We start from the raw sequence: 14,735 nt of genomic DNA on the forward strand, positions 1-14,735 counted from the left end.
AGCACATTAGCTGTAGGGTAATTGCTTTAACCCCCCCCCCCCACAGTGAGAGGGTAATTGCGTTTGCCACCTGACAGTGACGGGTACCCTTTCTAACCCCCCCCCCCCCCCGTACAGTCCCAGGACACCATTTTTTTTTAGATCATATTACTACCCAGTGGCAGGTCGTTCCCATTTGTGTTCCCAGCCGATGTGGCGACTTTCCCTTGGACATGTGATCCAGGACTGGAGGGGAGAGGTTAGAGGGAGGGATGGAGGAAGCCGCTACTTGCTCATTACGCACAGGGAGCATGGCTTAGTCCAGAGAAAGAGTGGTAGAAAGGGATGTTTCGCTACCGCAGACGGACGCATTCACTCTTGTATGATCTGATTCGAGTTTAGATTCCTTCACAACACATACTCATTTATCCCACTGATGTGGGAGCAACCAGATGCTGGAAGCATATAAATAATTCAGCCAGATAACCCAATGCCGCGCAGATGCTCTTCAAGTGATCTGAAGAGATGGAAATCTCATGGGTGGGAGAGGAGTTGGATCGGCACCTCCTGTCCAACTCCCTTCTGAATGAATGATAGTTATATTGGAACCCCACCTCTTCCTCTCAGCACTTACTTTACGAAATATCATGTGTGAGCAAATGACGTTTTCCACACTTCAGAAGCTGAACATAGTTTGGCTGCAATATATTGTACATGCAGCGATTGTTGTGGCGATTATCAAATATCAACCGTGCATTACGCATTGTCTTTCGCCAGGGTTTTCAAAAGGGGGGGGGTGGAGGAGGGTGCAGATCTAAAAGTTTAAACTGTTGACCATCCCTGAACTGCGTGCTCAAAGATTGACCATGTCAAGGGGTGAGGGGAGGTCCAAGTGCATCCTGGACCCCCCTTAACTAGGTCAAGTGTTTAATTGTCGACTTCCTCTCGTTCTTTGGAGCATTTTGGAAACTTTTTGGGGGTTTTATTCAAAAAGTGGAATTTTAGTTGAATTGTTTTGTTTTGTTTTTAAGAAGAAAAAAATGAGCAAAAGGAATTTTAGTTGAAAATAGGCCGGCAGGATGGTGCACACTCCTCTCAGCTGTCTAGCCTGGTTTGAATCTCGACCCAGTGTATAAATTATCATCCTGGTGTTTCACTGGCAGTGTGATTCATCATTGTGTATGCTGTTTGTCTCCAATATATTGTTTGTCTACTTGTGCTGCATAGGAAGGATGAAGAAGTTGAAAATTTTTCACCGGCACAATGGGGTGTGTTCGCACTCAATGTTATAGCCCCTCACCCACCCCCACCCAACCCTCTGGCGACAGGTATAAAATTGGCTAATATTTTGAGGAGTAGCAACACTCAGTTACACCTCAGCATGTTCATCATCCATTACCGATTGACCTGTAATTCTGTTTTTCTCCCTTAAATACACTTCTGTGTGAGAAGCATGTATCACTGAACTGGACAGCTAATCTCTTGTATTTTTCAACGAGCTTGAAATTTTCAATCACCAGAAACTATATCATTGTATTCATCATAGAAGACTAATCTGACTGAGGCTAACTTTAGGTGAGTCAGTAAAGCTCATAGCACGTGTGTGTCCATCCTTAAACAAGCCAGACGTCTTGCAAATCTCAATGTTGAGTTCTCCAACAAGTCTCCTTCCTCGGTCATTGTGGCGCCGTGTCAAGTCTATATCTGGTGTATGCTTCCCTGTTTGGTAATGAAACGCACCGCAGCACTTACAGGGATGTGTTGTTACCAAGTTTCTTGTGGAGCACTCTCCAAGGGGCTTAAGTACTCAAGCAAGCACTCCAATGAAATGGTTGATAAAGAACGGCTGGCTTGGCAAGCGATAGCAAGCTGCATGGTAACTGAACACACCCCACGCATCAAGTGCTAGACCGAGAACCCTTTTCTGATTATGCTGCTTGAGTAATGAAAAAAGTTAATTTTGAGTGATTTTCGACCCTTTTTGCCACTTGTTGAGCTATTTTTTCAACTTTTAGCACTGCTGTGGTAGTTTCCTTTCAACTTTTGGACAGGTGCTCTGATTTTAATAACCGCAATATTCCACCGTGCACATGGGTTAGTCCCTTCGCTAATGTGGGGTTGTTTTATAATCGTACAATAAATTGTAGTGTGGATTTACTCCACAATATTGACATGTTTTAACATATAGGAATGACATATATTTGATTGTGATTATTGTTGCATTTGTGTACATTAAATGTAGTTATTATTCCACTTGTTTTCTTCACTTAAACCTTACCCCCTATTCTTGTAATAGCCCTGTCGAGTTAAACATCAGGGGAATACACTTTTTCATCGATTCATTACGTGACGGTGCTGTTATGTCTTTCCTTGAGATGGAGCATTCCTTTTGCGCTGTGTTTATCACCACTCACAAATTGATATGTCGTATCAGCAACATGAGACCCCACCCTCAGGGGCCCGTCTCAAAACCACGATCGGTCGTGTGGGGGGGGGGGCCCTCATTATCTCGGGGCCCCATGCAATTGCATGGATTGCATGCCCCTAATGCTGCCTCTGCATCCATGTATCCATCCAGAGCCTCTCCTCAACGACTGGACATGTTTCTCTCATTATCGACATATGCATGCATAATATCTGGGCATGAGGCACGGCAAATGGTTTTGTGATTGGAGACGATTTGGAAGTTTGGCTATTCGCAGACCCCACATATGCACGGGTCATAAAGTGTGACCTGCATCTGCATTCACGTATTCGTATTTTCTGTTTTTTAATCAATTTCTTTATTTCACTTCAGGACTGGTCTCCGATGTCTATAGTTGTTTTAAAACAACTTACATTCTCCTCCTGGAAGGCAAATCCAACCAACTTCAGATGATCCCACAAAGCCTGCAACAAGTGTGTGTCTACCCTCAGGAGAGCCAGAAAACAACATCTGTCCAATCTCAAGAATAAGCTTCCAAACTTGTCTCTCACCTCTAAAACCTGATGGCACCTTGCCAAGTCTACCGATGGTGTATGCTCCCCTTCCATCCCTTTCCTCACTTCAAATGGCGCTACAGCCGACTCTGCTCGTGAGAAGGCCGAATGTCTCAATTCTATGTTTGCTTCAAAATTTTGTGTCCCTAACCTCTGCATCTCTGTACCTATCCTTCCCAGTCAATACCCAGTAGTTGCTACTGAATTCTATGTCTTTTGCACCTGAAAAGGTGGAAAAGTTTCTGGCAACCCTCGACTCTGACTCTGCAACTGGACTGGACGGCATCAACTCACATGTCCTTAAAACCTGCTCTGTTGCTCTTTCTCTCTCTTTCTCTTTCTCTGTCTCTCTTTCTCTCTTTCTGTCTTTCTCTCTCTGTGTTTTCATCCTGTCATTTACCATAGGCCATCTTCCATCTGCTTTGATATCGGCCAACATCACAGCATTACATAAAAAAGGCGCAAAAACGGATCACCGTAACTACAGACCAAAGTAGCTTACTTCGTAATCATCAGCAACGTCATGGAGTCCATCATCACAGTTGACATAAAATTATTCCTTTTCTCCAACAGCCTCATCTCAAATCATCAATTCAGATTCAGACCTGGTCACTCCACCTTGGACATGCAGCTTCTACACTCGTAACAATGGATGGAGGTCCTCAATATCAGACATGAGATCAAGGACATCTCTCTGGACATATCTCGAGCTTTTCGTGCAGTCTGGCATCATGCCTTTCTCTCCAAACTGTCTTCCCATGGAATCCAAAGCCAACTCCACTCTTGGATTACTGACTTCCTCCCCTCTCATAGACAACATGTGGCTCTCAACGGAACCCTTTCATCTCCTCTCCCTGTCAGGGCTGGAGTACCCCAAGGCAGTGTTCTCGGCCCCATCTTATTCCTAATCTTCATCGATGATCTCGCTGACTCTGGAAATTCCTCTTTATCTCTTTGCTGATGACTCCACTCTCTGCTGTGACATCCCTCATCCTTCTGGCAGACAGCTAGCAGCCTCTTCCCTCTCATCAGACCATGACAAAATCACAAACTGGTCAAACGCAATTTTGTTTATGTATCCATATTGTCCATCCTTTGCATTTTCCCTTACCCCTCATCGGTACCTGCTTCCATTGTTTGTCCATCTCCCTCTACTCTCTCCCTCTACCCTGCTGTTGGTTTTTCCCCTTTCTCCTGCTGTTCTCTTTGTTATGTTGTGTCCTGATATTTTTTCTGTCATCGGTCTTCCACGAGCCTAGACTATGTAAATAATAATAATAATAATAATAATAACAACAATAATAATAATAATACAAAAGCAATTCCCCGACATTCGCAGCATTTTTCAAGAACGTATGCCCCGCGAATGTCAGGGTCTGACAGTACTACCTTTAATTGTTTATTTATTTATTTATTCTACTTTCCCATCACTACTACCTAAATACTACCTTTAATTTATTTATTTATTTATTTGGTTTTTTTTTTGTTTGTTTATTTGAATAAAATCTACACATCTCATTTTTGAGGTGCAGTTTGTGGCTATGTCTTTGATGACTTTTATTCTTGGTTGCATTTTGGACGCAACAAGAGCATAAAATAACTTCTTCGAAAACAATGGATGGACCGTGGAAAACAAGGAGAAGCTAATGTTTCAGGTTAACCCTTCGGTAGAGCAAAAGCGAAAATAAATCGCCAAAACCAAATAAAAACCCAGTAAAATATAAAGCAAAGTTGTGAAGATGAATTTTGAAATGCAAGTGCCCCCCCCTCCACCCCAACCCCTGTTGTCGGGCCATAAAAATTAAATGTACAGTACAATAAAATCGATAATTGGAAACGTCTCATTAAACCGACACTTACTATTTGGTCTCGACACATAGCGCAGTGCATGTGAGAGATTATCATTGCCAATCCCTGTATGCTCCATCATTTGTTTGCAATTGTTTTGATTCGTCATCCAGTTCCGAGCTCACAAAGGTGAGGGACACAGCAGGACACAACATACCAACACTTGATTATTAATATTACAAATGACCATTTTACATGACCTCAACTGGAGCTGATACAGACGAGTTGGTACACATTAATTTGCAAGAATTTTAATAGACTTTGCAGTGAACATGTGAAAGCTTTGCTCTGAAAGCTTTTTATGCTGGATGTATTGGGTGTGACTTTGCATGCGTTCATGAATTTGCTTTCTTTTTTAAAAAAACAGGATCTTAAGACTCACGGAAGATCTGCAACACAAATGTGAATTTTGTTGCTTTATGCACATCTTTCCATTCTTGTATCTATAAGTATACGAGTATATTTATCATTAATAAGGCAGTTGTTCCCCTCCCCTTTCTCTTGAAATGTAGGTGTTTGCTGCCTTACAAAAGGAGAGGAAAGATTGTGATCGAAGTGGAAGTCCCTGATTTGGATGAGAGAAGGTGGGCTGAAAGAATCAATACAGCCACAGGACACCATCACCGACACAATGTGGAGTTAAAGTCGCACTTTATCGACCACAGAGCAATCAATCCCGGACAACTGTTTGGTGATTATCATTGCCTCGAACTGTGTAAATCGAAGACCAACCTGTGGATATCGTCTTACTTTGAGTTTTGAACAGGGCTAAAGTTTGTTGAGTACTCCATTCCTGTTGTATTTAATTTCCTTCAAATGTGCCACTAAGAGTTCCACTTGGCTTCTTCAAAACTATGGAAAATCCTTTCTCAGTCCTGCCAATGTGACTGAGTTTTCGGAGAAGTTGATTGCTGTTAATGTTGATGAACATTGTCATAATGGTGCTGGTATCTAGAATGCACCACATATGATGCAGGTGTGGACAGGTATTCTAAGTGCTGTAGTACAATAAGATCGATATGTAATCACGATGCACTTTTTGTGGAACAACATTTGTTAAATACAAATTGTATGATTCTGCTTAATGAAGTTTGAGTTTGGAGAGGTATTTCCTCATTTTTGTCTGGTCAGGACATTCCTCCGTACAAGGCAGTAGATATGTGTTTATGATTTGAGTTGCAAAAAAAAAACAAACGTTTTTTTTTTTCCTGGAATTTTAAAAATTACCTTTGCAACACCAGAATGTCTTTGTAAACTACCTTGATTGACAAGGTGGGAGGTGGGGTAGGGGGTTGTACTTTTGGTAATCAAAAACGTCCAATAGATTAAATTATAAATGTGATTGAAAGAGATTTGTAAGTACTTTGCTATTATAACTTTATTTCATCATCAACATCATTGCTGTATTTAATTTAAAATAATGAATTCCCTGGAAAGATAACATTTTTTGATGAGCTCAAAAAATGTTGAACACATTTCAATAGTAGGCCATTGGCAATTATATATACTGTATATATATATATATATATATTTTCTTAACTTCAGATTTCTGTCAAGAACAGAGGTTAGGACTATGGTGAGTGGGTAATTCCGGCATTTGAACCACATTTGCAAATGATAAATTACCCAACAGGATCCTTTCACAAATAGTTATTTTTTAATTTTTAATTGTTCGCTGACAGAATTGACCATAACAATCGAATATTGATTTGTGATTATAATATCATTATTGAACAATGTAATTGTAAGTATGCATTGAGTTGTTACAATCCCCATGGAACGCAATTATGATTTTTATTTTATTTTATTTCATGCCCCCCCCCCTCATCAAAAAGAGCACCGATAACCTTGAACTCAACCTGGCAGTAATAATTCATAATTTGAAGGAGTTGCATCAAGAACATATGCCACCTGAATTTGATTCTGATTGGACAAAATTATGGCAATTGGGAATTAATCAAGGGTGGTTCAATTTTGAGTTGGACTCGTGTTTATAAAAGGCAAAGTCTTGTACATGTACACTATGTCGATAAATCTTTTTAAAGGATTTTGTTTTTATATTGTTAGTAAACAATACCCATAATTACAGGATTCCTTGTTTAAATGCAAATGTTGAAAATGAAGATGGCAGAAAGTGAGCTAAGCAAGATGATGGGGTAATGAATAATTTGAAATTTCTGGTCAATGAAAACATCAAGTCTCTAATGTCCGAACTATTGACTGAACGGTTTGGTGATTATTACCAAAGGACATCTGCATTGAAGATTAATTTGGGGACGAGACGTTTTTGATGAATAAAGCAATTAAGAATGATCTATACTGTACCGGTGACAGACACTTTAGCAATATTTCACTGAAGACATATGAAAGCTTCGACTTAGGTGGGACAAAGCATGTGTCCCGCACTGGAGAATACCTTTCAAGTAATAGAAGTACCGTTTTTGCAATAAAATCTGCGTAACAAGCTTCTTGCTTTTGTAATGCAAATGTTTGTGGAGTAGAATATAATTGAAATTCCAAGTCAAATGTGAAGCACCCTTGGATAACAATCCAAACTTCATCATAACATTTATGGCCTAAAAGAGAAAGAAATTAAATATTTGACGAGAAAATAGGATTAAATTGGTCAAGAATTGTGTTCATTGGTTCGTGAAGAAGATTTTGGTTCATTTGTCTTGTTTTTTGGTTCAAGCATGAGAAGCAGGGTTAAGCAATTGGTTCACTTTGTCTGCCTGTCTGTTTCTCTGTCCTGTCCACAAACATCAGTTTATGATCAAGGAAAAACTTAATTTCAATCGAATGTTATATTTTGAACATTAATCTGAAAATGAACCTGTAGTTTCACAGTACTTTAGTTCTAAATAAGTCCTGACCTCATGCACAGACAGAGGGGAGTGATAATGTTTACTCTGTCTGCCTGTCTAGCAGTTAAACAAAATTGAAAATCATTCCAATCAGGAAATTTACTGTTTTTAAGGACATCATAAAGGACACAAATAGGCAAGGATAACTAATGTAGTGTGTTGGATAAGGTGGTGTCATTGCAGCAATCGGGCGAACTTCTGGCTTTTTTATTTTATATGCTTGAATACTGCAGAACACAAATCACCTTTTTTGGCACTTTCAAAACCCTTACGTTTAACAGTACTTGGACAAAATATTACGGCATTTTACATCATCTCGACCAGTCAAATATCTCGCTTGCAGACCCTTCCCATGTCATTTTTCCCCCTCAAAACTGCATGGGGTAAGGTGTTCTATGAACTCTGTCATTTGTTGTTTGCTAAAGAGACCCGTAAACCCTTAACCCTCTTCCTTCTTACCATCTGCCCCTTTTTATACACACACACACACACACACACACACACACACACACACACACACACACACACACACACACACACACACACACACACACACACACACACTGGAGGACTTCACTTCAGACCAAACATAGCAGTTAACTGTGTGCCGACGGTGCAATTTAGTGACATCTCTTTTTCTCTCCTCTGTCAGCATGGCATTTTTTGGGAGAAATCCACCCCTCCCCCTCCAATCATGGGATGCCAACTCACAGAGTTTATATATGCTCTATCCTGTAAATGCTGAGCATCAAGTGAGGAAGCAGCATGTAGCATTTTTAAAGTTTCTCCTCCTTTTGATATTAAAAAAATAAATTCCTATTGGATTCGCTATATATGCTAGATATCCCGTATTGGTCGGGTTTTGTGTGTGTGTGTGTGTGTGTGTGTGTGTGTGTGTGTGTGTGTGTGTGTGTGTGTGTGTGTGTGTGTGTGTGTGTGTGTCTGCAACGCGAGGCTCCACAGCACAAACCAGCAAACCGATTATTTTTCAAATGGTAGTCCTTCAAAAATAGGGTGTCTATTTACCCTCATTTTTTATGAGTGCCAGTTGGCAAAATACGCAATAGGAAAAATCTTGCCAGGCAGAGGAACAATTGTATGTGAACCAATATGTCTTGGCAATGAATCTTCGGCGGTGGAAAGGTCAGAATGAAAAGCATCGTATCCAGCGCTTCGATCCTAGCGAATCCCTCGTCGCCTACCGGCTTGTTTAAATATCTATTCATAATAAACTGCAGCATATATACTACCATCTCTAATTGCCCCTCCCACACTCATTATTTGCCGATTCTTGATTGTTAAAATTGCTTCAGTGCATCTGCGTATCCAAGTTGTGGAGATGATAGACTAAGGAGAGTGATCACCCACTTTTGCCCGACCCAAGGAAAAGTAGGATTTGAGAAATTGTTGATTCATTAACATGGGCACGACTTGATATTTCAAATGGTTCCTTGCATGATTGACATCACACTGGTGCATGGTTAGTTTTGATCTCTTTAAATGGGAAATGTTTGGCCATGACGTGAATCGCTGACATCATTTTGGGCATAACTATCACTCTTGCATTACATGGCACATGAGTGAGAATAACTGATAAAATGGACCAAGTGCAAGTGATTTTGTGCTTAAAATTGCCATAGGTTTAACATAAGATGCCGAAACCTGGTGATCACTCTTAGTTGACTGATAACATGTCGGCATTGTTGTCTTCTTTTATCAAGAAAATTTTGACTAATCAATCGATACTCCAAAGTGCTTTAAGTTAATGGAAACAAAAACCTCTAACAACACAGAATTATTGGTTGTAACGAATTACCTTTCATCTGCAAACTCAACATGAATTAATATAACCCTCAAATACAATTTTTTTTTAACATGTTAATCAATGAGAGTTGTATTTAAATAAGTTAGTTATTCCAACCATCACCAGCAATTTATTTACTACAATAGCTTTCAAAGACCATGAAGTGTTAATTATGAATTGCTTGTGCAAAAACAAATGCTTAAAATGATTCACCATCTTCAGCGCATTGTCAGCCATGTTTAACAGTCTGCACATGTGGGATCCATCCATCCATCCATTGGGACCATACTCTGTGCAGTGCGTTGTTGCTGCCGAAGCAGTCTCCTTGGCTATTGGGCACAATCCTGGACGGGTCGCCACTCCGCCACAGGATACCAGCAAGCTGGTACTCATTTTGCCGACCTCAGAAGGATGACAGGCAGAGTCAAGTGTGGGTTCGTGACTAAAGTAAACTTATTACGTGGAGATAGGTTAATGTGCAATAAATATAACAACATCACTTAAGGAACAGTTTCACTCCATGTATTTGTCTTGATGGCAACAATAAGGAAGGTTGATGTGAAGTTTTGTTTTCCACCAAGTACAGAATTGTCACGAGAATCATGCCGCACGCACCTTTGTTTTTGCACATTTAGCCAACAGACATTACCGAAGTATTTTCAGAAAGCGTGTTTGAGGTGTAGAATACTTACCTTAACCGGTAGCTAAATCCACGTTGCGTCTTGCTGAAACGTCGTCTAGTGCAAGAAAGACGAATGTTTTTGAAGAATGTTTAAAATCCAAACTAAATGCCGAAATTAAGACTTACAGAGATTTAAATGATTGATGATATTTTTGTTACAAGTACTTGAAGGTTGTATTTAGAGTATCGTACTCTAGCCGACAATAAAGTTTTGAAATGCTTTCTATGAGGATATTTTGAAAGTCCCAAAATGAGACTAATTTCTGAATCGAACTGTAATGACTTCTTAAAGACCTAAAACAAAAAAAACATGAATGGTTATTATCATTCGTATTTTTTTCCCCTTCTATCGTTGCTGTATGAACATTCGATTGCACATGCAAGGGAGCTCTTGACGACATTCTACGTTGTATTGCAAAGTGAATAATATGACTCTTGTCTTGCTGCTTCATTATCCATTGTCTTTTTCATCGACACAACAGTTTACCTACTTTTGGAAAAATCTCGTTTCCCGTTTCCCTTCATCCCATCATTGCCTTCACTTGACACACAATCTGGAACTGCATGTGTTTAGCATGTAGAGAAAGGGATAAATCCATATCCACACAATTGCCCCCCACCCCCACCCTACATTAGCAAAAGCCAATCCCCAGTACCCTTCCCCAGTTGATCAAATTTTATTCTGCTGTCATTCATTTTATCTTTAGCCCGTCCACCCGCGTAATGCAAGACGGACGGGATTTGTAATCGTTTCTGTGTTTCTTTATTTATTTACTATTTGAGCTTCGGTTTGTCGGTCCAAGCCGTAATTTTTACCATTTCAGATTTTGTCATCAATTTTACAACAAACTTTTACAATGAGAATATGGGGATCACTAAGTAATAAACTTTACATTTGTTTTTTCACTGTTGTTTTCGTCAACTTTGGTTCGAGTACAAAGCGGACGCGGACGGGCTTTGCATTTTGGGATGTTTTCTAGATTAATTTGCTTTCCTTTTATGAAAGCTGGTCGATACCAAAATGCTTGTTTTTGTTTATGTTTCTCTCACCTAATGTGTAAATGTATATAAGCAGCGAAACCCAATTCCCCTTTTTGTTTAATTTTTTTTTGATGGAACATTTATAAATACTCGAGATAAGTTACTTGTCTGCTGCTAAAATGATTTTTTTTTTTTTTGAACCCATCGTCGTTCATTTTAATGAAACTTGCTTTGGCAATGCATTAGAGCCCAAGGAAAAATAAAATGAACATCCCAAAGTTCGTATAAAAGGATCGATTCTAAATGTACTTGAATACCACTTGTCCACTTGTAGTCGATCGGTTAAACGTCAAGTTTTCACGTTACTTACGTCACCTAATGGGAGTAATATGCTTCTCGATTATCTCCCTACCTTTGTATCCATGACCAAACAGTCGGTAAAAGTAGATGCAGAGTTTCAAATCTGGTTTTTTATTTTTTATTTCTTTGTGTGTTGAGTGTATATCATCCGTGGTAAAATCTTAGCTACTTTTGAAGGTAAAAAGGAAATGTCCACACGCTTCCTACCAGATGATGAAACTGTCATCTTCGCCACATGTAATGTGCATGTACACTGAATACAATTATAGAGAATACTAACAACAAACATGGCCTATTCCCACCAACAATCATCTTGCTAATCACGGATTTGAAAATAATTCTTGAAAATCGAGTGCAATATCTTCCTCCCCCACTCCCCCCCCCCTCCTTATTCCTTTCTCGTATTTCTGGCCGCTTAGAGCCGTACCCAACTATGTCAGCCAAGCATTTCTCAGTATTTGTTCTTAGGGGGTTGTTATCAAACCCAAAACGAGCTGAACTGGATTAAAGTTTGCTTACGCACAATTTTCTTTGCTTTTGTGTATACTGCCTCAGATTGTGTAATGCTCACTTACTCACATGCCTGTTTAAGGGCATGCTGGTGGCTCTCACCCTTTGGTACATAATGCTTGGAGTGTTTGTACAATGCATCTGATTTCCAATCTGTGAATTGACTGACCTTAATGTGTAAATATTCTATAAAGCATGCATCTTGTTCCAGATTTTCATTTCTGATTTGGGGTTTGCTGATTGTTTGCATTACAATTGCCAATGACAACATACTTTTCATCTTTAAATTTAAACTGTGTGAGAGATTTGTTGATTCTTACATAAGCATTGGTCCTTCTCTACTGGAGAACAAAATATTCCAAAACTGTCCTCATGTCATGCACACGTGTCGTAGTGCTGTCTGTGTAATGCAGGTCTCGATAGTAATGCCTGCATGTGACTCCTGTGACCCCACCAAAGTCGCTGGCAACAGGTGAGGGCAAGAATTTGACCAGGATGCCGGCACATAATGGCCTACTCCTGCAAAAGACAAAACAAAACTGGGACATCTCTGACATCCACCAGCAAGTGTTAGCAGACAGGATGCTTATTGTCTCTCAAAGCAGTGAACCCATGTCTGTAAAGCAGCGGGGTGACAGTTTTTTGTCCGATAGGGAATCAAATCCAGACTAGACAGCTCAAAGGCAAGTATGCTAACTCTGAGCTATCCCCAAATACCTTTTTTTAAGGCACAAGTTTTGGAGCCTACAAAGTTAAAGTTTTAAAAACTCCAAAATTTTGGTTCTACCTTCTATTGCACATTGACTTTTATGCTTTTTAAACTGTGGACTTGTGTTGTCAAGGTGCACTTAAGGTATTTTTTACAGTTTATCTTCGATGTTTGTGGTCATATGTATAAGTACGTGTTCTGTACATGATTTGTATATACTCAGATTTGTTTTACATGTATTTCTATTGTGACAATTTAATAAATTCACATTGATCATTTGAATTTCGAATAGAATAAATATGAAGCGGGAGTTTTAGGAGGGGGGGGTTGTTTTTGTTTTTGTGAAGAAATTACTTGCATAAAGATTATTTTATTCCAAAACTCCTGAAAGTTTTGTTTGCAACGGTTCAGGTTTGCTTGGTTTACTAACAGCTTGGCAGCACACACCTACACCTCACATCTTCGAGTCAGCAGAAGCAATGATGCGGAATAAGGAACCACGTGAGGCCTCTACTTGGAGCACTGGACTTTGCTCACCCAGCCGTGCTGTTGTAGTGACTCTCAACCACCAGAACATCAGGGTTCCGATTGCAATCGACACTATCCCAAGCAAGTGAGCCAAATTCGCTCCTTCCGACACATTCACACAGTTCCAAGTGCACTCTATAGATCTGAACTCTCTATAGCAGCCAACACATCTCAACAGCCTTTAACCTCTTTCCGGGTGTAGCCTTTTATGCCCCATTTTCAGAGATTTCTGAGTTCTTGGCCAATCAATATGTCATTGTTAATTAGGTTGTTGCTGACCCAGCCAATTGAATAGCGGTCTTACGATGACTCCTTGGTCTCAGTTATGTCTATTTTGGCATGCTCCAGAAATATGATTGCCATGAAAACGAATGGGAGATGGCTGTGGTACTGTATGTATAGTTTTGGACCAAATTCCTGTTGGCATCGGTTCAGCTTCTACATCCTTATGTGCTGTGTCCAATATAATCATATACATATGAAACTATGTGCCCAAACACTAAACTAACATGAAGGGGGATAAAAATCCCACAATTTTATGCACACTGTACGTTGATCCCCAAAAGCAAACTTAATTCTGACTTAGATAAACTTATCAATGCATGTTATAGATCCCGGACAATATGCTTTCACAAAAACAATCACATCCTGTTGCAAGAAAAACCGACTGGCTTCATCCATCTATAATTCCAGCAGTGTGTGTGTGTGTGTGTGTGTGTGTGTGTGTGTGTGTGTGTGTGTGTGTGTGTGTGTGTGTGTGTGTGTGTGTGTGTGTGTGTGTGTGTGTGTGTGTGTGTGTGTGTGTGTGTGTGTGTGACTGCTGTTTCTCGACAACCACTGGTCCGATCTAATTGAAACTTGCGAGGTATATTGCTGGGGACCTGAGTATGTGCCTTTTCAAGGTTTGATATTAATCGGACAAGTGGTTCCCAAGTTATGGCCATTTATTTACCAAACCAATGACAGGACACATTGCTGCGTCGGCATGGCTGTTGGGGAAGAGATCCTTAGTTACCAATGACAGGACACGTTGCTTGGCGTTTTGCACCCACAGTATCTATCTTCTATCTAAAATTCCAGCAATCTCTGTTTGTTTGCCTTTTCAAGGTTTGAAATTAATCGGACAAGTGGCTAAGTTGGCCATAACTTGGCTAAGTTATGGCCAAGTTAGAGCGCGTTCCCCATTACGGGTTACAACGTACGGACTTCCGGATAGTGATGACTTACTGTATTCTAATAATTTCTCGATTTCTTATGCGCATTTATAGATAAACACAATGCCCCAATCCAGTCGTCATTTACGAGAGCGGAGGAACGGCCTGTGTGGTTGTTTGAAAGTTTTTTTATTTCTATTTTTGCATGTCTTTTTTGCATTTTTGCATTTCTATTTCACGGCCACACACGTACGGGCATGCGAGAGCGAAGGAACAGCCTGTGTGGTTGTTGTTTCTGGCACACGGTTTGAAAGTTTTTTATTTTATTTTTTGCACG

General features: G+C 40.0%; 1 protein-coding gene across 1 annotated transcript in view; it reads left to right on the top strand.

The window, feature by feature from the left end:
- The window catches only part of LOC147016118 (TBC1 domain family member 12-like), a 102,036-nt gene extending 89,038 nt beyond the window's left edge, over nucleotides 1-12,998 (top strand). Inside the window, exon 14 of the mRNA XM_085848844.1 lies at nucleotides 5,319-12,998. Coding sequence (XP_085704970.1) covers nucleotides 5,319-5,375 — 57 coding nt within the window. The 3' untranslated portion in view covers nucleotides 5,376-12,998. The remainder of the gene's footprint in view (nucleotides 1-5,318) is intronic.
- Nucleotides 12,999-14,735: the final 1,737 nt, after the last annotated feature.

This window comes from Eptatretus burgeri, chromosome 12 (genome assembly GCF_056783735.1).
Source record: "Eptatretus burgeri isolate ZD-2024b chromosome 12, Ebu_testis_v1, whole genome shotgun sequence".
Classification (NCBI taxonomy): Eukaryota; Metazoa; Chordata; class Myxini; order Myxiniformes; family Myxinidae; genus Eptatretus; species Eptatretus burgeri.